Source organism: Lissotriton vulgaris, chromosome 2_1, assembly GCF_964263255.1.
Source record: "Lissotriton vulgaris chromosome 2_1, aLisVul1.2, whole genome shotgun sequence".
Lineage (NCBI taxonomy): Eukaryota > Metazoa > Chordata > Amphibia > Caudata > Salamandridae > Lissotriton > Lissotriton vulgaris.
Genome location: NC_141687.1, coordinates 424,665,765 through 424,693,305, shown reverse-complemented (window position 1 = coordinate 424,693,305; position 27,541 = coordinate 424,665,765). Strand labels below are relative to the sequence as shown.

The window sequence follows — 27,541 nt, the reverse complement described above, 5'->3', positions numbered from 1 at the left end:
ATTTTTGGTGATCTCATGCCAATTTTGGAGCCAAACTATGGAATGAAGTCCTACATGGAAGAAAACATTCTATTGTTTTGGGAGTAGTTAGACATGAAGCAACGGCTCCAGTAAACATCACCTATGACAATGGTTAAGGCATATTCTACTGCTGCAATCTCTGGTATCCTTTTTGAAAGATTGGGATTAGATGTAATATTTTCACACAAAAATATCATCTGACATAAATACTGTCTTCTAAATCTTGTATATAAAAATATTATCTCATTGAGTGTACAGGAGGAGGGGTGTTGCGCCAGGAGGCATTTTTGACTTACAATAAGCTAATGCATTTGAATGCTCCCAGTATGGCGCGAATTACCTCTTGGGCAGTGCTAATTCTTGAGCATGTGGACCATTTGGAGTTGGGAAAAGGTGGGGGTGGTTAAGGTGTCATGAGAGAAATGCCTGCACACTGTTTATGGTGGACAGATTGAATGAATGGCTCGTATATTATGCAGAAAACCTGGTTGTGTAAAATGTTAATGATATTTCACAGAAAACATCAGATCACAATTTTACAGACCAAAAGTAATGGGCAGAGTGAGACCAGTTTAGAGCGGGGTGAAAATGGTGAAAGGCATACAGGAAGGCAGGAAGGTGGGGCCATTTGATGTAAAGTGAGAATAAAAAATCAATTTAAAAAATAGGGTAAACATTATGCATTTGGGGCACAAGAGGCAGGGTTGAGGAAAAATTTAAATCAAGGAAGGATCTATGGGACCGATTCACAGAACTAACTTGAGCCAAAATCCTAAACTTACTACCATTTTGGTATTCACAGAAGGCACTTACTCATTTTGGTATTCACAGAAGGCACTTACTTATTGATGAGTAAGTGCCTTCTGTGAATACCAAAATGTGTAAGTGCACTTACTCATTTTGGAATTCAAAGACAGCACTTACTCATCAATGGGTAAATGCCTTCTGTAAATACCAAAATGAGTAAGTGCACTTACCAAAATGGTAGTACGTTTAGGCTTTTGTCTTAAGCTAGTTCTGTGAATCCGGCCCTATGTAATTCTAACCCAAAACCCAATTGGCAAATCACATTTTTAGATAAAAGGCATTAACTAGATTACTTTAAAAAATTTGGTAAATGTTAAAACTTAGTAAAAAAGATTAGAAGTGGGTTCACAGGCATGGTTTGAACCAAATTAAGTATTCTCCAAGATCAATTACAACCATAGCCTATACAGAATCTACAAAGAGCCTAGTGTACTCTCAACTTAATGAAGGGAGGCAGTCTGTAGAATATTCAACTTAAAGGCTATGTATATTATACAGAGCGCTCAATAAAATGGTGTACTCAATGATAGAAAGAAAGAGTAAGTGTAACCTTAGCATGCCAATGCTGTGGTTGTGTATCACTCAACAGGAACTGTTACATATAGTTCACCTAAAAAAGAGCTGTTGGATATTCACATTGAATGAGAAGGTGTAGCGTAACCGTTGAATGAGGAGGTGTAGTCTATAGCAGTAGTTCTTAAACTGTGGTCCGGGTACCACTGGGGGTTCACAAAGCCTACTCAGGGGGTCCAACACTGCTTAGAACATTAAATAAACAGATTAGTAAAGTGTTTATAAATAAAGAAGCAAAATGTTCTTTTGATACATTCTGTAAATGTGAAGGGACATAAAATTGGAGGCTAAAAACTAGGGGCCTCATTTACAAGAAACGGACACATCGCTGCATGAAAGCAGCGATGTGTAGGTTTTCTTGCGCATGCGGGAGAAACTCTTGCGCCACAATGGATGTGCTGTATTCACAATAAGGTGCACCATGATGCAGGGTTTTTTGGCGCATTGCTGGAGTTGGCATGAAAACCAACCCAACTCCAGTAATGCGTCAAAATTAGAGGCGATGCGTCAGTTTTAACTGATGCAGCTACTACTGAATGGGGACCAATGTGTTGGAGAGTAAAAATGTGACAAAGTCACTTTGCAATCGAACATATTGGTCCTGGATCTGACGCATGCAAGTGGGCATAGTGCCCATTTGTATTTGTGACATCAGCACGTAATGTCACAAATTGTGACATTACGTGCATATACTTACCTTAGGTGGCCCACTAACATTGTGACTTGATTGCATATTGCAATCAAGTCACTACAGCTGGTGTGGTCCCTTGGGCACAGTCAATGCATCATCCCTATACCTGGGTTTGGCAGGCGTATGGATTGTGATGCATTGGAAGCGAAGCTAAAGGCTGCGCCCCCCCAAAAAAAGTTGTAAATATCCTTGCAGCATTTTCTAGGTAGGCCTTTCCAACGGAAGGCCTCCCTTGCATACATTAAATTCTAAGGCGATGCAGGCAATTTTCACACAGGTGAAAAGTGATGCAGCCTGTGAAAAAGTGACGCATCTGCATCCATGTAAATATGGGGCAGATGTAGTGCCGCCATTGCATAAAAAAAGGACGCAATGGAGCTGAAAGTAGGTGCAAGGGGCTTGAAAATCTGCCCTAAAGATCTATATTTTCTAAATATCTATATATATATATATATATATATATATATATATATATATATATATATATATATATATATATATATATATATATAAATGTATATATATATATATAATTTATTTTTTCGTGATTCTCAATATGGATGACTGAACGGTAGATTCCTACTGTGCAGTTCGCAGTAACTGCTACACACTCACACAATATATTTGAGAATATTAGGCCCGGGTAGGATGAGGGATTTATTTGACCAAGATTACAAATTCTGGATACTTAAGTGCTAAAGTGAATTTATCCTTAACCTCTAGGCATTTACACGAGTAGCATAAGCAGCGATGTCATGTATGCTGCTGTTCCCTTGAGAGTGTGCTGTAGACTAGTGGTTCTTAGCCTTTTAACTTCTGTGCACCCCACTTAATCATTAGTGTAACTAGAGGACTGCTCACTGAATCATTATTGGAATCCATGGACCCCCATTAGTCATTACTGGAAGCCAAGGACCCCTGCCTAGGCATTTTCAAAAATTAGAACCACAAAACAATACAGGAAAATACAGAAATAAGCATTCATGAAACAAATACACAAATGACTACATATTTTATTTAATTCACAATCAAATATCAAGAAAATCCAATTGTAACTTTACTAGGAATGTTTGAGACTTATCATCCATACTATATTCTGTTTGATGCACTTATCCCAGAACTGAATATAGATCTTTAGGGCAGATTTTCAAGCCCCTTGCACCTACTTTCAGCTCCATTGCGTCCTTTTTTTATGCAATGGCGGCACTACATCTGCCCCATATTTACATGGATGCAGATGCGTCACTTTATATATATATATATATAGATATTTAGAAAATATTGTGTAACTGATCTTTCCATCTTTCCAACCAGCCTTTTGTTGTAAAGTCTCCTGGAGGCAGAGTATTCCTGCAGGTTTGTTTGAGAAGATAATCAAAGAGCCGGGGATTGCACAGGAACCTCTGTCTTTTTAACTTCATCAACTGCAGGAAGTCAATTATCCTGGGTTGAGAAGATTAAGAACAGACTTCCTGTCTCTCCAGCCTTTCGCACGGAGCCATTTGCTGATTCACGTTTTGTAATTGATCTGTGGCAGGCAGCCTGCAGTTCTAATGTACCCTTTCCATTTCCAGATTGTGCAAAACCACCAGCATGATCCGAAAATAAAAATGTTGCTCCAGAATGTAGATGTGTATGTTCTTCCAGTGTACAACGTTGACGGCTATGTTTATTCATGGACAACTGTAAGTACACTCGGAGGCCTTCCGATTATTCAAACATTGATTTCTTTTGGTGTGTGATATGCAAGAATATGAACTGTGACAATGATAAAGAAAATGGACGAATGCAGTCAACAGTCAAAGTCAACAGTGCTTGAAGCAAAGTTGTGACATACCAAAGAACATGTACGACTGATTCATGAACTGTGGGTTGGTTTAGATTCGCAGATTCTGCCAATAATTAATATTTTACCTAGAAAACAGCAATGCAATTACTTCAGCAAATCTGGGCACCGTTAACCAAAATTCCAGAAATTCAGACCAGGCTGTATGAATTAACATTTACAGATCACATTAAAACAACAGATCACATTAAAACATAGATCACATTGTACAGAACACTCCACAAGCATTCACCACAGCAAGGATGTGCCATACATTTGCTTACCAAGCAATCTACTCTCAACAGTATTTACCACTAGTAGACAACACTCTCAAATTAAATTAACAATGCACATATGACAGAACATATCAGGCGTATTCAATAGTGCACAGATGTGCAATATAGCGTATTATCAACATGACACCCCAGCACAAACGATTCAGAATCAATACACACAAAAAACATCCATACAAGATACTAGACAGAGCATCTTACACATGTTAGAAGAGAAATGCTTTAACAGCATACTTCCTCCTTACCTACTACTCTGTAGGATTTTCAACAACAGAACATGATACAACTCTCTATAACCAAACACAAGTCATCTAAGCTAATGCATTGAAATGAACTCTCCCTAACACCACCACTATTCCATTGAACACACTTGCATGAACATAAATGGGGCAATAGGCAGGCTATTAACCCAGACAGCAGATACATGCTTTGGAAAGCATGATAACCGAATAATCTACTAATTCTTATGACAACTATTTTAAACAACAATCGCAAAACGAATATACTTCTGTCGTAACCACTAAAACCCCAACTAAACTCTAGTATGTATCATAATCCTCCAGATCAGGACATTTAGGTAAAATAACACAGTATAAGATTGGTGCTGGCAATATTGTTATATGTTTTTATTTATTTATTTATTTAGTTGCTTGTATAGCGCCGGACTTGACCCCCGGAGTGGTATCTCCGCGCTTGATTCACCAGATGTGCATCAAAATAGAGCTCTAGGAGGCATATGAAACTATGCTGTCAGGAACAAATGTGTCTTAAGTGTTCTCCTAAATTTAAAATAGAGTAGTTTGTCTCAGGCAGGGGGAAAGTTTATTCCAAAGGGTAGGGCCCATATCGGATAGGGCTCGCCCACCCTGCCGTGCCTTTCTGACTGTCGGGATCTGTAGCAATAGTTGGCCGCTGGAACAAAGCAGACGTTCCGGGTTATAGATGTTAAATTTTTCAGTCAAATATTGAGGGCCTGAGCCAAACAGACTTTTGTGTATGACACAGCAGATCTTAAACTTGAGCCGTTGACGAATGGGCAGCCAGTGGAGTTTTTCAAGGAGGGGGCGAGAAGGCGTTCTAGGGGGACATTTAAGACCAAACTTGCCGCGGTGTTCTGGGCCACTGTTACATAACATGTTATGTTATGTTATGTTATGTTAATTTATGTTATGTTATACTATGTTATGTTCATTTATGTTATGTTATACTATGTTATGTTATGTCATGCTATGCTAAGAGGATTTATACCACACATGACTGACCCAGACTACGGCTTCTGAGCGCGCTCCTCCTCCTACTGTAACACAACATAAAAATCATCCTAAACCGAGAACAGCCAGGTCTTCAACTACTTCCTAAAGTTGAAGTTATTATCTACTTTCCTTAGATGACTGGGCATTTTATTACGTAGCATCGGAGCTATGACACGAAAGGACGATCCCCCTTTCTAGCCAATTTGAAATGGGGTAGCATAGCCAGATTGAGGTCTGCAGATCTTAACGCCCTAGAGCGACAATTGGACTGCTGCAGAGACAGCAGGGTAGGCGCACCCAGTTTATTATTAATACTTTAGGCCCCACGCTGTGCTTTAAACTGGATATGCTTCTCCACAGGGAGCCCATGCAGAGTGCAGAACTGCTGAGAAACTGAACAGAATCTTGGCAATTGACACAGTAATCTTGCTTCCGCATTCTGGGACGAGATGATTAAAGTGGGGTTAATCATCTTACGCAGTTGTGGGCAAGAAAGGCTATGTTTTTTTTAAAGGCCTCTTCATGTGCCAAAACAGCCACATGTCAAAGCTGTAACTTGTGGTTCGAAAGATAAGGTCTCATCCATCCACACACCCATATTTTTAAAAGTTGCTTTGGACTCAGCAAGTTGACATAACAGTGGCCACCCAATTCTTGCAAATGTTTTCCCAACCTGAGAACTTCTATTTTCTGAGCATTCAAGTTCAGGCAGTCCGAATGAATCCTTTTTGCAGACATAGAGATCTTAAAATTGGCAGGATCCTCCTTTTCCCCAGCACACAATGAGTGAATAAGCTGGTTATAATCCACGTATGAGTCTAGCGATATTCCAAAAGATTTCACAACTTCTGTTAGTGGTCTTACATAGATGATAAAAAAAAAGGGTTTGGCTTAAGACCGAACAATGAACAACACTGAACTCGAGCCTACACTTGGTATATGTAAAAGGTTCAAATATCAACTGAAAGGATCAATCCTTTAATGCCTTTTCCAAATCCCAATCTTGTGCCGTCTATCTAAAAGCACCTCAGGAGACACAATGTCTAAGGCAGCACTTACATCTAATAAATTAAGCGCAGCAGTGCCTCCCTTGTCAGCCACCTTCCAAAGCTCTTCCATTACTTTAAGAAGAGCGGTCTCTGTACTCTGGCAGCTCTAAGGCCATTCAGTGAGGGATCCAGCACTTGATAATTTAAAACAAAAATCACTAAGAGATTATTTACTTATTTCTCCACTACTTTTGCCAAAAAAGGCAGAAGAGAAATGGGCCAGTACTTTTATGGCAGGACTGGTGTAGAATAGTTTTTTTCAAAAGCAGGATCACATTCGCATGTTTCCAAACAGTTTGCACCACAGCAGAGGAAATCGAAAGATGGGCTAGACCTAAAATAAAATAGGGAAACGAGCATTTACAAATGTACAATGGTGTGGTTGTGCACAGGCATATCAGATCATCCCCCACCTTGTGGCATCCACTCTGTGCCCAAGGGAGTACATTTTTTCCTAATAATATTACATCATGTTGTATTATGCACATGTGTATTTATGAGTGTAAATTGGTGTCCATTTGAAAACGTGCACTCATAAATAAAGCCAATGCCACATGTAAATCGAGCATGTATGAATAAATGGCTCTGTGAATAGGCCCCTCGTGGCTACCCCATCTTTCCAGTGAGTCATAATGTTTTACTTCAGTGGAGGAATCGTACATACACAATTGTAAGTTCTTGAGGCTTTGTGGAAATGTGAGAAATTGATGTACATAAACAGCGTTCATTATTCCATTTTCCCGCTCCTCTCCCTGTAAGCACCATGAATACCGTAAAATATTGACCGCATCACTCTGCCAGTAAAAGCCCGCACCCATATGTACATGACCGCCATTTTAGGCACACTGGCCTTTTTCCTGCTCATTAGAATCACCGGCTTCCCTTCTGCGCGTATCTGAACCCCCCTCCCTCTCTCACATGCATAGATTATGAAACCCTCTCCCTCTGCGCGACCCTGCCCTGAAGGGCAACCCTCCTGCTTGACCCACGCAAACCCCCCCATTCCCTCTTGAAGAGGCATCCTTCGCCTTAGCTGACATAGCCCTCCCCAGCTGCACCTGACTGCCCCCGCTCTCTCATGTACGGGTCATAAGATCTCTCTCTCTCTATGCGACTCTGTCCCTGTGTCCACCCTGGCTCCCCCTCCCTTCTCCTCACACGGGCAAGTCATAAACCTTCTTCTTCTGCAAGACCCTGTCCTTGGGAGTCACGGCCGCGCCTGACCAGCACCTCCTTTCCTTTCATGAATACCCCCCTCTGTTAGTAAACCCTCCCTCCGCGATTGACTGTCCACACATGTCTGAGGTCATCGCCTAAGCCAGGAGATACTGTTTACTGCTTATTGTATGGAATCACTCCTCTTCAAAGGACCCACTATTGATCCTGGGCACCCCACCCCCTGGGCTATGATCAGGCGCACACATCCTAAAAGTTGGCGGAACACTCAGCTGCGTGATTACCCTCCCCTCTTATCAGCAGGTCAAGGGTCCCTATTGTGAACATATGTGGGGTAGGATTGACACGAGGATCATGGGGATGTCCTTTCCGTGTTTCACAATGTCATGATTGTAATGCTAAGTGTTCTGTAAAGTATAAAAGACGACGTTGCAGCTCACTTGTTAGAGCACCTCCCGATGACACCTTGTTTCGTGTCTGAAATGACAGGCTCTCCTCATGAGAAATAAACTCTGTTCTTGTGACTCCGGCTTCCAGCGCCCGTCTCTTTATTTGGTAACTATTCAGAATGGAAACTAAGAGGCGTCTTGTGCCAGCCATCCGGGCATCGATACTGGTATGGACCCACCTTTTACAATTGGCGTCCCAACGCGGGGTCCATCAGTGACATGAGGTCCAGTAAGAGAGATCCAGACGATGAGGTGAATATCTAAATGATCGGAGTATACCTGCCTTGAGAGGGCCCTCGTCCGGCTGCCGATTGAATGAACTTCACCGATTCTGAACGGACCTCTCTCGAGTGACCTACTGTCCTGACTGGAATCCCACAGGACTGCTGCGGTAAAATCATGGAGTAAGAGAACGATCGGGCGCTGGAAGGAGGAAGGCGAAGAACTGCCCACACGGTCCGGTCCGGGTAAGGTCGCGTAAATGCGACAAATTGTGAAATAATTGTTTGATTTGGATAATACTAGTATTACTCTTTTGTTGGTACCTCTGGAGATTCACCGTCTGCAAACGAAGAAACAACAGGCTCTCCCTTTGCAAGCAGTGAAGGATAGGTAACGCAGACTTTTGTCCCCGTTGTAATCCGTCGTGCCTATCTTCCTCCCCCACTGTTTCCCGAACTATTGTTCGTGGATTATTGTCTGGAGATTCTCTGTCTACAAACAGGGAAGAACAAGATCTCTCTTTGTAGGTAGCGAAAAGGTAGGTAACGCAAACCTTTAACACGTCGTACCTACTTATTCTCCCCACTGATTGTTTGATTGACCGTACATTAAGTGTTCGGTATTGGTTCTTTTGAGGTATTCACCGCCTGCAAACAACGGAGAATAGAAATATTCTGTCTAGTCTTTGCCCGCCGTGATAAGATAGGTAGTGCAGACTTTTGTCCCCGTTGTAATCCGTCATGCCTATCTTCTCCCCACTGATTGGTAGCCTGTTTAGCCCGGACCGCTTATTAGAGATGAACCATCCAGCTCCACTGGAGGGCACACCTAATAAGGACATGTTCATTAAGTGTGGACTAGTCGCTATAGCTTATAATAGGTTATGGCATAAAAATACAAGAAAAAGAGTTGAGCGAAATCAGTAGGCCACTGATGAGATATCAACTTCGCTAAAAATAAAATAAGAAACGTTAGAAATAACTCGCAATAAGAAACATAAAAAATGGCGAGGGAAGACAAGCTTGACACCAAGGCAGCCACGAGGTAGCTAGGTTCCGTTGCCTATTCCTGCCCTAAACATGTCTGCCTCATTGCCCACCACGCCCAAATAACGGTCACATGAAATAGATACAAATCAATAGGTACCTACCCCCATTTCGGAAGCTCCCGAAGTGCAACAGGTCCGCGGTTACGCCCATCCGGTAGGCGAGGCCTCGAGGCATGCGGGGCTCGCCTGGCCGCAGTCGGAAGGGGAGGCTGTGGGGCGGACGGCCCAGAAAACCGTGATGGCCTCTCCTTCTCTCCTCTTCTGCTGCCCTGCAGGCCACGGGGGGGGGGCTGTCTTGCCTCAGCCACCGACCACCCCCCCCTCTCTCTCTCCCTCGCCTGGTCCAGCCCGCAAAGAAGGCCGAAGCCTAAGCGAGGACGGCGGCGCTTGCAGGTAGTCCCGCCACATGTCAACTCCTGGATAGTTTCAGGTAGTCCCGCCACATGTCCACGCCTGGACAATTGCAGGTAGTCCCGCCACATGTCAAGGGGGGGGGGCTGTCTTGCCTCAGCCACCGCCCCCCCCCCCATCTTCAATAGCCGGCACGGCCAATACCGAAGCGGCGGAGCCGAGGATCGGCGCGGGGTCGCTGGAAGGGGGAGGCGGCGCGAACGAGCCTCCCCCACCTCCCTCCAGGTGGAGGCTTCCAGCGACACCCCAACGCTCTTGCTCAAAGAGGGTCCACATCGAAAAGCGGTCTTTTGCCCGGGACGGGCACACGCCCCATGCCTTCTCTCCTCAACTTTGAAGATTCTATGAGAGCCGGGGGGGCCCCCGACCCCTCTGCATGGGTGCCCCCGTTCCCCTCACTGGAACCCGCAACATCGACGCACTCCTGCCGGCGCCAGCTTCAGTTTGGAAATGGCTAAAACACAGCCAAGGTACAGACTTGATCAGTTCCGGTAGAACACCAGAATGACCCGGTAGGAAAATTGTTGCCGCCCTCCCCACTCTTTGACTGATGGTCCATATTGTTAGACTGTTACCACATTGCGAAAAACTTTTTGAACTGCCAACGGAAGGTTCTGGTCCAACCATGAGTCATTGGAGACATTCTGACTATACCGGAACCTGCCTGACCTCGCCCAAAATGGCGCCGATACACGAAACGAAACTTTCGAACTCCCTGTTCACCCGGATTGCTCGAATATTGATGCTCTGAAATATGCATGCATTTTTGGACAATGAAAGTCGATAAGATGGATAGTGATTATGTGCTTAGAGAAGAAAGCAATACAGATATTGATCATGTGTTTGGACAATGAACTGATTTAGGGTGGGTACTAATTATGATTGGGAACAATGAATTGGTGTAATTTAGACAGTGAATGAGCATCTAGATAATGAATTAATGAATTAATTGAAAAACTGAATTCTTGACATGCATCATGCTTGCTCTGTAGGAAAGTTCGATACGATTTTATTGCACTGCCGCACTTTATGCAATGCACTGCCACCAACTTTGTTCTTCTTATGTACAGTTCCAATCTGCTCCGTGGCCGGTCCACTGGGTTGTAGGCCTGTATTTATACACCAGCACTTTTTATTAAAAGTATTTTGAAAAAGAAAGCATAGTTGTAGCGGTTGCATTAATGAGTTTTGAATGTATTACTACTGTGAGCAACGAGAAAGTATGATGAAGGCTGAAGGTTAAAAAGGACCCGATATTTAGCAGCTACATTATGTGTCACAGGCAGCCGGAAAAGTGTTTTTAGACGCCCTTAAAACGACACCACAGAAATGCCGCCTGACCGCCACCCTTGCACATAACCAAAAGGGGTCGCGGCCAAGTAACTCACGTAGATACGCAGATCGTCAATGATTATCTATCTGACATTACTGGTCCCTCTGGGCTTAAACGCCGAGATGGTAAAGAAATGCACTACGTGGAGATAGGTCGAGTATGTGGTAGGTAAAAACATTTTCGGATTACTGCATGCTGATGTGGTTTGAATGCTGCCCCCCCCACCCCTTCTTTCTCCTCCCTTCTGCAGGTTACGTTGGAACATCGGCTGAAGTATGGGAGAGCGATGATCGAACCACCGACGAAAAGGGAAGGAGGGAATATGAGCATAGTCCTTATGACGATAAGTTTTTAAAAAGACATAGACTTAAACATGACTGTTCCTCCTTAGAACATAGCGACTGGGAGGATGGACTGACATAGAGACCTGACGGGTACTGTATGACAAAAATTGACTCGAAATAACACGTTAGATAATGTAACTAGACGTTTGACTAGATAGGGAAAGGACAAAGAAGAGTGCACGGGTAAGGGTTACCAAGGCACCACCCGTCTGGGAAGTTAGAAATGTTGCTGATGTTCAAAATGTACTGCCCCCCTTCTCACACTCTTATAGATCTAGCCAAGCTGCCCGACTGTTCTCCCGATCAATACTTGCCGTTGCCTCAGCCTGGAGAACTTCCCACCAAAGGAAGAAACTGGAAAATGGTTTAAGATCCAACCATGGGTAAATAGCGCGACCAGGTTAATTTCTGATCGACTAACCGAGGTGTAAGTATTGGCAATTGAGAACGCTCGCAGAGATCACAAGCGAGAGGGAAAAGGAGGGAAAGGCAAAAAGAGCTAAGCACGTAGATAAATAGGATAGTAAAGACAGGAAGGATATAAAAAAAAAAAATAATATGGATTTTGTTGGCCAACTATTGTTTTCTGTTTTGTCGTGAATGTCTTATATATATGTAATACATGTACTGTCTTCCTCTGTCTGAGTTCGTGTGTGTGTGCTGTAGGGGTTTATGTTCTCCCTTTGTTTGCGTCTCTCCGTTACCTGACCCCCTGCTGTTCTGTGTTGTGAACGCACTAAATGACCTATTTTTGTACACATCTCTCTGTCTTTCTCTATCTCTATCCCACCTTTTTCCTCTCTATATCTCTCTCCCTTTCTCTCTCTCTCTCTCTCTCTCTTTCTACATGTCATACGTGTACCAAATGGCTCGTTTAGATTGCGGACGACTCTCACTCTCTGAGAGTCTCCCTATTTCCTCTTCCTTTTTATGGTAAAACCGTGCCTCGCTGGCACCAGTCTGATTGGATACTTATTGAACGCGAAGGTGTTCAGCGAAATTGACCGAAACTAAAATGATTGTATCTCGCCATATTACTACCTCTCCTTTCTGCAAAATGAATGAACTCGAATTGGCTGAGAAGGAAAGGACAGGTAAGACGACTAAGGTCCCCCAATCTGGTCATTTATAGGGGAACTGTATGTCAATGGCACCTTATTTCTTTGTTCATCAGAGACGAACGCCAACGTCTAGATTGACCCCCAATGCCCAGATTGCCCCACCCCCCCCCCCTTTTTGCACCCAAGCGCGAGCGCCCGAAGCATCCCCACTCCATTTGGTAGACCCCCGCCGCTGTCCCGGATATAAACATGATGACCATGAGTAACTGTCGTCCCTCGAGAAAACCCTGTTTTACCTGACTCTCGATGATAGCGCCCCCGCCCTGTTTGAAAAGGTTAGCCAGCCTTGAAGGGAAATGTTCCGAAATGTTGAATATGATGAAATACACAGTTGATGGGAATCTTATTTATCATCACTTGAGTTATAAATAGGACGATGAATAAACTTGGCATGAACTCAGTAGGAATGCCGACATATGCACTGCTTGGTTATAGACCTCTGACTGTGACCGATGAGCGTATCTCCCAAGTACGTAGGATTAAGGGAGGAATTCACATGCATAGATGTCTTCGTCTACCAGTTCTCTAAAAGATTGTTTTGTACCTATTCAAAGATTCACGATCACCGGAGGAGAAGGGTCGGACGTGACGTACAGCCTAGCTGCAGATCTTGAGACACATGTGACCTCGACCAAAGGTGGAGCTGCAGAGCAACAAGATACGGGACGAGACAGCAAATTCAAACGTGGAAAATGAAACTTGACGGGCTGCCCTGAAGCCCTCCGTCTGCTAACCCACGTGTGCCTGGAGTCTCCGTCCCCCTTCTTTGGGCCCGATTGATGGGCCTGCCTGCTTGTTATCCTTTGCTCCCTTGGTCTCTTTTGTGTGTCCCAGGAACTCTGACCCAACTCCTCCTCTCTCCTATCGACTGTTTGAACAACACACACCCTCTTTTCCATGTGACTTCACGCCAAAAGGAAGAACGGCATTCAGGTGGGAATAGGGTGTTGTCACGAAAATATAGGTGCCGAGCATAAGGCGCCACTAAAAGGACTGGTTAGGGAACAGGACTGTGGTCTAACAGCAGAGGACAGACCGCACCTTGCAACGCGAAAGGTTGAATACGAGCTGGACCTATAGCTCCACCGCCGGTGCTCAACAGCGCCAACGAAAGGATACGGACTAGAGCCTACCAGTGATGGCTCACTGCTAAAAAGACACTGTGACGAAGAGATCTTGTGTACTGAACTGAATTCCGCCCTCAACTGCTTGGTCAAAATGTTCATTGGTCACATTTTTTTAGTCAGAAACATTTATGCTATGTAGTGCTTTTGAATGTTAGGAACTCGACAAATGCAATTTCCTATGTGCTGCATTCTGCCCATCACATCAACTGTCCATGATTATATGCCAATGTTAGTATTGACAAATGCTAATTCTTCAACCACGCCTGTTTACTTGTACCCCCATCAATTACGGAAAAAAAAATGAACTCTGTAATGTAAAAAGGGGCGACTGTGGAAATGTGAGAAATTGATGTACATAAACAGCGTTCATTATTCCATTTTCCCGCTCCTCTCCCTGTAAGCACCATGAATACCGTAAAATATTGACCGCATCACTCTGCCAGTAAAAGCCCGCACCCATATGTACATGACCGCCATTTTAGGCACACTGGCCTTTTTCCTGCTCATTAGAATCACCGGCTTCCCTTCTGCGCGTATCTGAACCCCCCTCCCTCTCTCACATGCATAGATTATGAAACCCTCTCCCTCTGCGCGACCCTGCCCTGAAGGGCAACCCTCCTGCTTGACCCACGCAAACCCCCCCATTCCCTCTTGAAGAGGCATCCTTCGCCTTAGCTGACATAGCCCTCCCCAGCTGCACCTGACTGCCCCCGCTCTCTCATGTACGGGTCATAAGATCTCTCTCTCTCTATGCGACTCTGTCCCTGTGTCCACCCTGGCTCCCCCTCCCTTCTCCTCACACGGGCAAGTCATAAACCTTCTTCTTCTGCAAGACCCTGTCCTTGGGAGTCACGGCCGCGCCTGACCAGCACCTCCTTTCCTTTCATGAATACCCCCCTCTGTTAGTAAACCCTCCCTCCGCGATTGACTGTCCACACATGTCTGAGGTCATCGCCTAAGCCAGGAGATACTGTTTACTGCTTATTGTATGGAATCACTCCTCTTCAAAGGACCCACTATTGATCCTGGGCACCCCACCCCCTGGGCTATGATCAGGCGCACACATCCTAAAAGTTGGCGGAACACTCAGCTGCGTGATTACCCTCCCCTCTTATCAGCAGGTCAAGGGTCCCTATTGTGAACATATGTGGGGTAGGATTGACACGAGGATCATGGGGATGTCCTTTCCGTGTTTCACAATGTCATGATTGTAATGCTAAGTGTTCTGTAAAGTATAAAAGACGACGTTGCAGCTCACTTGTTAGAGCACCTCCCGATGACACCTTGTTTCGTGTCTGAAATGACAGGCTCTCCTCATGAGAAATAAACTCTGTTCTTGTGACTCCGGCTTCCAGCGCCCGTCTCTTTATTTGGTAACTATTCAGAATGGAAACTAAGAGGCGTCTTGCGCCAGCCATCCGGGCATCGATACTGGTATGGACCCACCTTTTACAGCTTCCCTACCTATTATTATTTGATGAATAATTACATTTGCTTCTGTTCAACGCTTACTGTAAGTGCAATTTGAAGGCACCTTTTACACTTGGAAGTCAGTCTATGAGACTGATTTATTGTTCCCCATTGCATTGGAGAGAATTTTTTTATGAGAGTGCCTGCTCTTAAAAGGAGGTAGACATTTTGACAAAACCGCATTGGGTTTTTTTCCTCATAAATTGTTTCAGAAAACAACAAAAGAAATGATCCTGGGATTCTGGGAGTTTACTTCCCATCGGTAAGATGACTATTTTCTTACCTTTCTGCCTGGATATTCTTACTTTTCTGCCTGGGGCGGCCAACCTTCGCATGGCATACCGGAGCAGGAATAAACACCATTAGAAAATCAGTCCTAAGTAGGGATCGTCTTCCGATGTAGTGAAGCTGGGGCCCCGTCGCTGATGGGTCACCAGCTGGTTGTTTATGACTTGCCCAAAGCAGGACACATTCTGCTTGATGCTAAATGACTACACGTAGATCTGCACCTGTAACGTAAATTTGGTCTGTGCATTCCTTCCTTTTCCTTACCCTTTTTTGCTAATATACCTTAACTGCCATCCTCCTTGTGAACCATTTTGACCTGGGGATGTTGCATGTCTGCTTTGCAGAATACTAGACACTTCTGGTTGATCTCTTCAGACTCTTACTGGAAGCAAACATCTTTTTCAAGGCTCAGGTTTTTGTGACATAGATCTTTTTTTGAGCTTTGGCTCAAGAGGAGCGCATGGTGTCCTGGTCACGAGTCATTTCATTTAGGTCTTTACATGAAAGTGTGCTTGCAAGCAGTGGAAGCTCCTCCCCTAAGGTGGAGGAGCGTCACCCCAGTGCGTTGCAGCAGCAAAGGAAAGGAAAAAGAAAATGATAATGATGTTATTATCATTTTATCAGTTCCTTCCTGCGGCAGCAGCATGGGGGCGGGCGGGCGGGCCTGCTCTGCTCACAGAGCATGGGCACACTGAAGTGCGCATGGTGCTTTGGCCGGCCGTCTCAGGCCTACCAAACAGTCATGCTCACTTAGCATGTTCTCCACCCAGGCTGCATGACAGCCTGGGTGGAGAAAATGCCCAGGTCCCCAGTCACCATCTGAGTGCCAAATTACAGCGCTCAGACCAATCACAACACTGCATTGCAGCAAAAGGATGGTGATTTAATGCCTGCCTTCAATATGCCTGGCCCAAACTCCTTGCACTCAAGGGCCCACCAGAGGTCCACCAAGCCCATTCGATCAACTGCCTTCTTGGCATCAAGAAGGATCATAGCCAATGGAGTGACTGTAGTTGCAGCAATGTCAAGTAGAGAAAAGGCTCAACTCACAATGGTTTGCTGCTCCTGGGATAAACCAGTGCTGCCAAGACGAAAATAACCTGGGTATGATCCTCCCCATTCAAGTCACTAAGGGCCAGATGTAGGTGGGAGATTTTGGCCATTTACCGGCCGGTAACAGCCGAATTCGGCCGTTACCGACCGGTAAATGGCCATGGAGATGTAGGGGGATATAAAACATGCATTTTCGGTAATTTTACCGAATCTGCAATTTTACCGAATCGGTAAAATTATAGAATCGGTAAAATTACCGATTCTGTATATTTTACCGAATCGGTAAATATACCGGTCGGTAAAATTACCGAAAATGCATGTTTGGTATGTAGGTGCCAATTTTAACAATGACACAGGGCTTTGAAAATCGGTATTTTACCATGCAATATAATTGCATGGTAAAATACCTATTCAGGTGTACATGCACATCTGTGCATGTACACCTGTGCCATGTGGCACACATACATGTCCTTAGGGCATGTATGTGTGCCACATGGCACACAAGCCTAAAACAGGGGTGCCAGAGGGTGTCAAAGTGACACCCCCTGCACCCTTGCAAAATTCGGTATTTACCGATTTGGTAAATACCGAATCGGTATTTGATATTGAATCCTATGGGCTTCAAGGCCCAAAGGATTCAATAGCAAATACCGATTCGGTATTTACCGAATCGGTAAATACCGATTTTTACCGATTCGGTAAAATGTACCGAATTTGTACCTACATTAGAAATGCCTACTCTTAATTACCGAATCGGTAAAATTCGGTAATTAAGAGTCGGTATTTCTGATTTTGCTACATCTGGCCCTAAGATCTTTGAGTATACCTTTGCATCAGCGTTAATCCGAGATATCCGTCTACATGACCCTGGATTTTTTTGAGGCTTTCCCATTTTTATAAAAACATATAATATTAGTGTCCTCCGAGGTGCTTGGTGGAATCCCTTCCAGTTGAACCCCATAGTACAGTTCCCATAGATTCTTAGTCAGTTCAGGAAAAAACGTTTTATAAAATTCCAAGGGAATCTGGTCCGGGCCTACCGCTTTCCCTGGTGCCAATGCATTTATAGCATTACCTGCTTCCTCCGTAGTGCATTAGGGATGCCAAACACAGAACTGGTTTCCAATTAGATTTATGACAGCAAATATAGGAGGATTGTAAAAGGGCACACTAAATTGGTAGAAGCGGTCACCAGATAACACCAAAATCATTCACAGTCACTTCCCCCAGATATGTTACATGAGAGAAGGATGCAGTCAAAAAAATTATGGATGTTGTAATTCCTGTAGCAATTCAATTATTCATGGAGAGTTTGAAATCAGATAAATACAATGAATGTGGTCTCCAGTAGCTTGCTGCCAAAAATTCCAAAGTTAGATCCACACAAGTCCACCAAAAAACGGCCCCATCTCAAGAAATTGGATGGACGAGGAATCTAGAATTGGGATGACTGGGCGTGTGATATACAGTGTAGTATCAATAGTGTCCACCCACCCATTTGTTGAAAGGCAGTGGAACATACTGACAAGAACTAAGCATGTGTTTGTGCCACATTGGCATGGAGTTTAGAGCTCCTTCATCCACTTTCCCATGGCACATAATTCACCACGGGTATACAGCCATTAACTGGTCAGCACTACCAATGGCACCAGCATCTGACAGCGGCTGAACTGGGCTTTGGTTCCCTTCTCCATCGCCAATTTAAAACATATAGTAACAATGCAAAAGACACCGTAACAGTTTATTCATCAAATAGGAGCACTAACAACTGACAGATCAGAGCTCAACTGTCATAGAATCTTCATAACAATAATAGAGAGCAGCCGAGTGGGCTCCTTGAACCTTCCGTGCCGTATTGTGATGTGCTCAGATGGTACCCTTAAAGACACGGAAGTCATCAGCTTCACAAGACTTCCTTTTGAGCAGATGGAGTGGCCCTGAGTATGGCACAGACAGCACAGGTGTGGGCCTGGCCTTAGTCGTGTGTGGTGTACAGTGAGCACGGACACATTGAGGTGCTCCACAGAGAAACCTGTGGATGCTGTGGTGCCTGTGAGCCTGTGGCTGTGGGTCCCTATATTGGAACTATGTGTTGGGAGTTTCTGCTTTGAGATGATGTTGTTTTCGTATCGTAAGTCATGGAGTAGCAAGCAACCTGGAGTTCCTGTAATTTCTGAATATCTGAATAATATATGTACAGAGAATGTTCTTTCCCCCTTCTTTCTTTTCCTAAATTCTCCTACCCTTTCTCTTGTGGGGGAGTGGGGGCGGTTGGTGACAGCATATTTCATGTTTTATCATTTGCATGTTGGATGGTGTGTAGTTGGAAGGCGGGGGCTGTAGGGACCAGAGGTGTGGGAGTTTGGGCGGCACTGAAGGGGCGTTCCCTTGCAGCCGCTAAAGGGTACTGATCTTTAGCAAAGCGTGTAGTTGTATATTACTTGTATTCTTGGTTTGATAGGCATACAGGATAATGTGTATGGGGCGGGAGCCACAGTTTCACGCACTGCCTAGCAACTGACCGGACAAGTCTGGTGAGGGGAAATTAGGGTGAGATGAAGATTGGTTTATTACATTGTTTAATGGGATGAATGGCTGCTCATGTGCTTGGATGGTGGGATATGTGGGGTGGATGAGTTTGGTCGAAAGCCTAAACTCTGTGTTAATGGTACGTAGTGTGACTGATGGCAGATGAGAAATTTAAATTCCTAAGCAAAACCAAAGGGGATGATCGACGGAGAGTTGAACATTGCAAGCACTCAACCCCAGTCAACTGATCTCGGTTTAATCCATCATCATTCTTTAGCTCACTCCGCCACCCCAGTTCAGACATGGCCATATGCAAAGCAGTCTGACCCTGTGCCTCATGGGAACATACCAGCCCAAACTGCCAAGCCATGTCTTCCCTGGACCAGAAACAAGCATCCTGGGACCGGTTTCTGGCTAATCAGCCGTCATCAGCCAGGCTAGCTTGAATCCAGTGGCAAGGTGAGCAAGGGACCCACGTCTGGGCTTACCCTGCCAACTTAGGGCGAACAAAGCAAAACCACAGGGGATGATGGACGGATTGTTGAACATTGGAAGCACTCACCCCCAGTCAACTAATCTGGGTTCAGTCCATCATTATTCTTTTGCTCACTCCGCCACCCCAGTTCAGACATGGCCATATGCTAATCAGCCTGACCCTGTGCCTCATGGGAACAGTCCAGCCCGAACTGCCAAGCCATGTCTTCCCTGGACCGGAAACAAGCATCCTGGGACCGGTTTCTGGCTAATCAGCCGTCATCAGCCAGGCTAGCTTGAGTCCAGTGGCAAAGTGAGCAAGGGACCCACGTCTGGGCTTACCCTGCCAACTTAGGGCGAACAAAGCAAAACCAAAGGGGATGATGGACGGAGTGTTGAACATTGCAAGCACTCACCCCCAGTCTAGTGATTTGAGTTTAATCTATCATCATTCTTTAGCTCACTCCGCCACCTCAGTTCAGACATAACCATATGCAAATCAGGCTGACCCTGTGCCTCATGGGAACAGTCCAGCCTGAACTGCCAAGCCATGTCTTCCCTGGACCGGAAACAAGCATCCTGAGACCGGTTTCTGGCTCATCAGCTGTAATCAGCCAGGCTAGCATCAATCCAGTGGCAAATTGAGCAAGGGGACCAACGTCTGGGCATATCCTGCCAACTTAGGGCGAACAAAGCAAAACCAAAGGGGGTGATGGACGGAGTTTTGAACATTGCAAGCACTCACCCCCAGGCAACTGATCTGGGTTTAATCAATCATCATTCTTTAGCTCACCCCGCCACCCCAGTTCAGACATGGCCATATGCAAATCAGTCTGACCCTGTGCCTCATGGGAACAGTCCAGCCTGAACTGCCAAGCCATGTCTTCCCTGGACCGGAAACAAGCATCCTGAGACCGGTTTCTGGCTCATCAGCTGTAATCAGCCAGGCTAGCATCAATCCAGTGGCAAATTGAGCAAGGGGACCAACGTCTGGGCATACCCTGCCAACTTAGGGCGAACAAAGCAAAACCAAAGGGGATGATGGACGGAGTGTTGAACATTGCAAGCACTCACGCCCAGTCAACTGACCTGGGTTTAATCCATCATCATTCTTTAGCTCACTCCGCCACCCTAGTTCAGACATGGCCATATGCAAATCAAATTGACCCTGTGCCTCAATGGAACCTTCCAGCCCGAACTGCCAAGTCATGTCTTCCCTGGACCGGAAACAAGCATCCTGGGACCGGTTTTTGGATAATCAGCTGTCATCAGCCAGGCTAGCTTGAATCCAGTGGCAAAGTGAGCAAGGGACCCACGTCTGGTCATACCCTGCCAACTTAGGGCTAACCAAGCAAAACCAAAGAGGATGATGGATGGAGTGTTGAACATTGCAAGTACTCACCCCCAGTAATTTTACCGAATCGGCAATTTTACCGAATCGGTAAAATTATAGAATCGGTAAAATTACCGATTCTGTATATTTTACCGAATCGGTAAATATACCGGTCGGTAAAATTACCGAAAATGCATGTTTGGTATGTAGGTGCCAATTTTAACATTGACACAGGGCTTTGAAAATCGGTATTTTACCATGCAATATAATTGCATGGTAAAATACCTATTCAGGTGTACATGCACATCTGTGCATGTACACCTGTGCCATGTGGCACACATACATGTCCTTAGGGCATGTATGTGTGCCACATGGCACACAAGCCTAAAACAGGGGTGCCAGAGGGTGTCAAAGTGACACCCCCTGCACCCTTGCAAAATTCGGTATTTACCGATTTGGTAAATACCGAATCGGTATTTGATATTGAATCCTATGGGCTTCAAGGCCCAAAGGATTCAATAGCAAATACCGATTCGGTATTTACCGAATCGGTAAATACCGATTTTTACCGATTCGATAAAATGTACCAAATTTGTACCTACATTAGAAATACCTACTCTTAATTACCGAATCGGTAAAATTCTTGTAATTAAGAGTCGGTATTTCTGATTTTGCTACATCTGGCCCTAAGATCTTTGAGTATACCTTTGCATCAGCGTTAATCCGAGATATCCGTCTACATGACCCTGGATTTTTTTGAGGCTTTCCCATTTTTATAAAAACATATAATATTAGTGTCCTCCGAGGTGCTTGGTGGAATCCCTTCCAGTTGAACCCCATAGTACAGTTCCCATAGATTCTTAGTCAGTTCAGGAAAAAACGTTTTATAAAATTCCAAGGGAATCTGGTCCGGGCCTACCGCTTTCCCTGGTGCCAATGCATTTATAGCATTACCTGCTTCCTCCGTAGTGCATTAGGGATGCCAAACACAGAACTGGTTTCCAATTAGATTTATGACAGCAAATATAGGAGGATTGTAAAAGGGCACACTAAATTGGTAGAAGCGGTCACCAGATAACACCAAAATCATTCACAGTCACTTCCCCCAGATATGTTACATGAGAGAAGGATGCAGTCAAAAAAATTATGGATGTTGTAATTCCTGTAGCAATTCAATTATTCATGGAGAGTTTGAAATCAGATAAATACAATGAATGTGGTCTCCAGTAGCTTGCTGCCAAAAATTCCAAAGTTAGATCCACACAAGTCCACCAAAAAACGGCCCCATCTCAAGAAATTGGATGGACGAGGAATCTAGAATTGGGATGACTGGGCGTGTGATATACAGTGTAGTATCAATAGTGTCCACCCACCCATTTGTTGAAAGGCAGTGGAACATACTGACAAGAACTAAGCATGTGTTTGTGCCACATTGGCATGGAGTTTAGAGCTCCTTCATCCACTTTCCCATGGCACAGAATTCACCACGGGTATACAGCCATTAACTGGTCAGCACTACCAATGGCACCAGCATCTGACAGCGGCTGAACTGGGCTTTGGTTCCCTTCTCCATCGCCAATTTAAAACATATAGTAACAATGCAAAAGACACCGTAACAGTTTATTCATCAAATAGGAGCACTAACAACTGACAGATCAGAGCTCAACTGTCATAGAATCTTCATAACAATAATAGAGAGCAGCCGAGTGGGCTCCTTGAACCTTCCGTGCCGTATTGTGATGTGCTCAGATGGTACCCTTAAAGACACGGAAGTCATCAGCTTCACAAGACTTCCTTTTGAGCAGATGGAGTGGCCCTGAGTATGGCACAGACAGCACAGGTGTGGGCCTGGCCTTAGTCGTGTGTGGTGTACAGTGAGCACGGACACATTGAGGTGCTCCACAGAGAAACCTGTGGATGCTGTGGTGCCTGTGAGTCTGTGGCTGTGGGTCCCTATATTGGAACTATGTGTTGGGAGTTTCTGCTTTGAGATGATGTTGTTTTCGTATCGTAAGTCATTGAGTAGCAAGCAACCTGGAGTTCCTGTAATTTCTGAATATCTGAATAATATATGTACAGAGAATGTTCTTTCCCCCTTCTTTCTTTTCCTAAATTTTCCTACCCTTTCTCTTGTGGGGGAGTGGGGGCGGTTGGTGACAGCATATTTCATGTTTTATCATTTGCATGTTGGATGGTGTGTAGTTGGAAGGCGGGGGCTGTAGGGACCAGAGGTGTGGGACTTTGGGCGGCACTGAAGGGGCGTTCCCTTGCAGCCGCTAAAGGGTACTGATCTTTAGCAAAGCGTGTAGTTGTATATTACTTGTATTCTTGGTTTGATAGGCATACAGGATAATGTGTATGGGGCGGGAGCCACAGTTTCACGCACTGCCTAGCAACTGACCGGACAAGTCTGGTGAGGGGAAATTAGGGTGAGATGAAGATTGGTTTATTACATTGTTTAATGGGATGAATGGCTGCTCATGTGCTTGGATGGTGGGATATGTGGGGTGGATGAGTTTGGTCGAAAGCCTAAACTCTGTGTTAATGGTACGTAGTGTGACTGATGGCAGATGAGAAATTTAAATTCCTAAGCAAAACCAAAGGGGATGATCGACGGAGAGTTGAACATTGCAAGCACTCAACCCCAGTCAACTGATCTCGGTTTAATCCATCATCATTCTTTAGCTCACTCCGCCACCCCAGTTCAGACATGGCCATATGCAAAGCAGTCTGACCCTGTGCCTCATGGGAACATACCAGCCCAAACTGCCAAGCCATGTCTTCCCTGGACCGGAAACAAGCATCCTGGGACCGGTTTCTGGCTAATCAGCCGTCATCAGCCAGGCTAGCTTGAATCCAGTGGCAAGGTGAGCAAGGGACCCACGTCTGGGCTTACCCTGCCAACTTAGGGCGAACAAAGCAAAACCACAGGGGATGATGGACGGATTGTTGAACATTGGAAGCACTCACCCCCAGTCAACTAATCTGGGTTCAGTCCATCATTATTCTTTAGCTCACTCCGCCACCCCAGGTCAGACATGGCCATATGCTAATCAGCCTGACCCTGTGCCTCATGGGAACAGTCCAGCCCGAACTGCCAAGCCATGTCTTCCCTGGACCGGAAACAAGCATCCTGGGACCGGTTTCTGGCTAATCAGCCGTCATCAGCCAGGCTAGCTTGAGTCCAGTGGCAAAGTGAGCAAGGGACCCACGTCTGGGCGTACCCTGCCAACTTAGGGCGAACAAAGCAAAACCAAAGGGGATGATGGACGGAGTGTTGAACATTGCAAGCACTCACCCGCAGTCTAGTGATTTGAGTTTAATCTATCATCATTCTTTAGCTCACTCCGCCACCTCAGTTCAGACATAACCATATGCAAATCAGGCTGACCCTGTGCCTCATGGGAACAGTCCAGCCTGAACTGCCAAGCCATGTCTTCCCTGGACCGGAAACAAGCATCCTGAGACCGGTTTCTGGCTCATCAGCTGTAATCAGCCAGGCTAGCATCAATCCAGTGGCAAATTGAGCAAGGGGACCAACGTCTGGGCATACCCTGCCAACTTAGGGCGAACAAAGCAAACCAAAGGGGGTGATGGACGGAGTTTTGAACATTGCAAGCACTCACCCCCAGGCAACTGATCTGGGTTTAATCAATCATCATTCTTTAGCTCACCCCGCCACCCCAGTTCAGATATGGCCATATGCAAATCAGTCTGACCCTGTGCCTCATGGGAACAGTCCAGCCCGAACTGCCAAGCCATGTCTGCCCTGGACCAGAAACAAGCATCCTGGGACCGGTTTTTGGATAATCAGCTGTCATCAGCCAGGCTAGCTTGAATCCAGTGGCAAAGTGAGCAAGGGACCCACGTCTGGTCATACCCTGCCAACTTAAGGCGAACAAAGCAAAACCAAAGGAGATGATGGACAGAGTGTTGAACATTGTAAGCACTCACCCCCAGTCAACTGACCTGGGTTTAATCCATCATCATTCTTTAGCTCACTCCGCCACCCTAGTTCAGACATGGCCATATGCATATCAGTCTGACCCTGTGCCTCATGGGAACCTTCCAGCCCGAACTGCCAACTCATGTCTTCCCTGGACTGGAAACAAGCATCCTGGGACCGGTTTCTGGCTAATCAGCTGTCATCAGCCAGGCTAGCTTGAATCTAGTGGCAAAGTGAGCAAGGGACCCACGTCTGGGCATACCTTGCCAACTTAGGGCTAACAAAGCAAAACCAAAGGGGATGATGGACGGAGTGTTGAACATTGCAAGCACTCACCCCCAGTCTAGTGATTTGAGTTTAATCTATCATCATTCTTTAGCCCACTCTGCCACTTCAGTTCAGACATGACCATATGCAAATCAGTCTGACCCTGTGCCTCATGGGAACAGTCCAGCCTGAACTGCCAAGCCATGTCTTTCCTGGACCGGAAACAAGCATCCTGGGACCAGTTTCTGGCTCATCAGCAGTAATCAGCCAGGCTAGCATGAATCCAGTGGCAAATTGCGGAAGGGGACCCACGTCTGGGCATACCCTGCCATCTTAGGACGAACAAAGCAAAACCAAAGGGGATGATGGACGGAGTGTTGAACATTGCAAGCACTCACGCCCAGTCAACTGACCTGGGTTTAATCCATCATCATTCTTTAGCTCACTCCGCCACCCTAGTTCAGACATGGCCATATGCAAATCAAATTGACCCTGTGCCTCAATGGAACCTTCCAGCCCGAACTGCCAAGTCATGTCTTCCCTGGACCGGAAACAAGCATCCTAGGACCGGTTTTTGGATAATCAGCTGTCATCAGCCAGGCTAGCTTGAATCCAGTGGCAAAGTGAGCAAGGGACCCACGTCTGGTCATACCCTGCCAACTTAGGGCTAACCAAGCAAAACCAAAGAGGATGATGGATGGAGTGTTGAACATTGCAAGTACTCACCCCCAGTCAACTGATCTGGGTTTAATCCATCATCATTCTTTAGCTCACTCCGCCTCCCCAGTTCAGACATGGCCATATGCAAATCAGTTTGACCCTGTGCCTCATGGGAACATACCAGCCCAAACTGCCAAGCCAAGTCTTCCCTGGACCGGAAACAAGCATCCTGGGACCGGCTTCTGGCTAATCATGTTGGATGGAGTGTAGTGGGAAGGCGGGGACTATAGGGACCAGAGGTCTGGGAGTTTGGGTGGCACTGCAGGGGCGTTCCCTTGCAGCCGCTAAAAGGTACTGAGCGTATGTTACTTGTATTCTTGGTTTGATAAGCATACAGGATAATGGGTATGGAGCGGGAGCCACAGGTTCATGCACTGGCTAGCAACTGACAGGACAAGTCTGAGTTACTGTCTATGGCAAGTGGAGAATTAGGGTGAGAAGAAGTTTGGTTTATTACATTGTTTAAAGGGATGAATGGCTGCTCATGTGCTTGGATGATGGGATATGTGGGGTGGACGAGTTTGGTCGAAAGCCTAAACCCCGTGTTGATGGTACGTAGTGCGACTGATGGCAGATGAGACATTTAAATTCCTCACATGGAATGTCAGGGGACTAGCACAGATGAAGAAATGACAGAAAGTGTATGTGTACCTCAAACGATATCGAGTTTCTGTGGCCTTCTTGTAGTAAATGCATGTATGGGGAGATTGTGTTCTAAGCTTACGCAAAGGTGGAGGGGACAGTTATATGCAACATCGTACTCTGGACATGCGCCGGGTGTTTTGACCTGGATGGTTCCTGTTATGCCTTTTCAACATTTGGGACATGTACTGGACCCAGAGGGGCATTTCGTCATTCTGTTTGGAGTCTTAGTTGGGTGAGACACGTGCTTCTTGAATGTATATGTTCCCAACACTGACTGTTCTTGCCTCTTCACTAGTGGGGCGATTGCTGCTGCCCCCTATCTGACAACCGAAATTATACTGGTGGGTGATCGCAATTATGTGCTTGATGGGATGCTTAATCGGAAGCCCCCCCCAGGGAGAACACAAAACCACACATGACCAGACAATCTGAGGGAAATTATGCAAAACCTCAGTTTTCTTGATGTGTGGAGGGAAAGACACCCCAGGTCCAGGCAGTTTTCCTGCTATACCCTGGCGACGGGGAAATATAGTCAGTTGGACTATTGCTATGTGACCCATGGATTGGCCCAAATAGGGAGGTTTCCTATTTGGTGTGTTATATATTTGGCCATTCCCCACTCCTGGTGTGCCTGGTGAGGGGCCGCACATGCACGCTCAGGAGCTGACAGACCCACCATTTGTGGCTACACTGCAGGTGGACATAACTCATTATTTCCAGGATAATTAGCATAGTTCGAGTAGCAGGGCCCATGACTAGGGCGCGATGAAGGTGGCGCTCAGAGGGGTCTGTCTAAAAACCACGTGTGGTGTGTGGCAGTAGATGGTCTGTGACCTGGCCAGTTGCGAATCTTCATGCTCGACACAGGGTTGGGAGGGTGCTCCCCTCCCAACCCTGGAGACTTGCGGAATGGTGATGTACTCATAGTACATGTTTAGATGACTGGCATAGGGTGAAAAAACATACTTATACGGCATACTAAAAGAAACCACATGTGGAGGGGAACAGGGCAGGTGCAAAGCTGTCTCAAGTCTGGTGAGACAGCAGGAGTCTTGGGAACCAATATTGCCTTT

General features: G+C 45.6%; 1 protein-coding gene across 1 annotated transcript in view; it reads left to right on the top strand.

The window, feature by feature from the left end:
* Window positions 1-27,541, top strand: part of CPO (carboxypeptidase O) — a 174,280-nt gene that overhangs the window by 65,833 nt on the left and 80,906 nt on the right. The window contains exon 3 of the mRNA XM_086954077.1: window positions 3,667-3,777. Within this exon, the coding sequence (XP_086810203.1) occupies window positions 3,667-3,777 (111 nt within the window). The remainder of the gene's footprint in view (window positions 1-3,666; window positions 3,778-27,541) is intronic.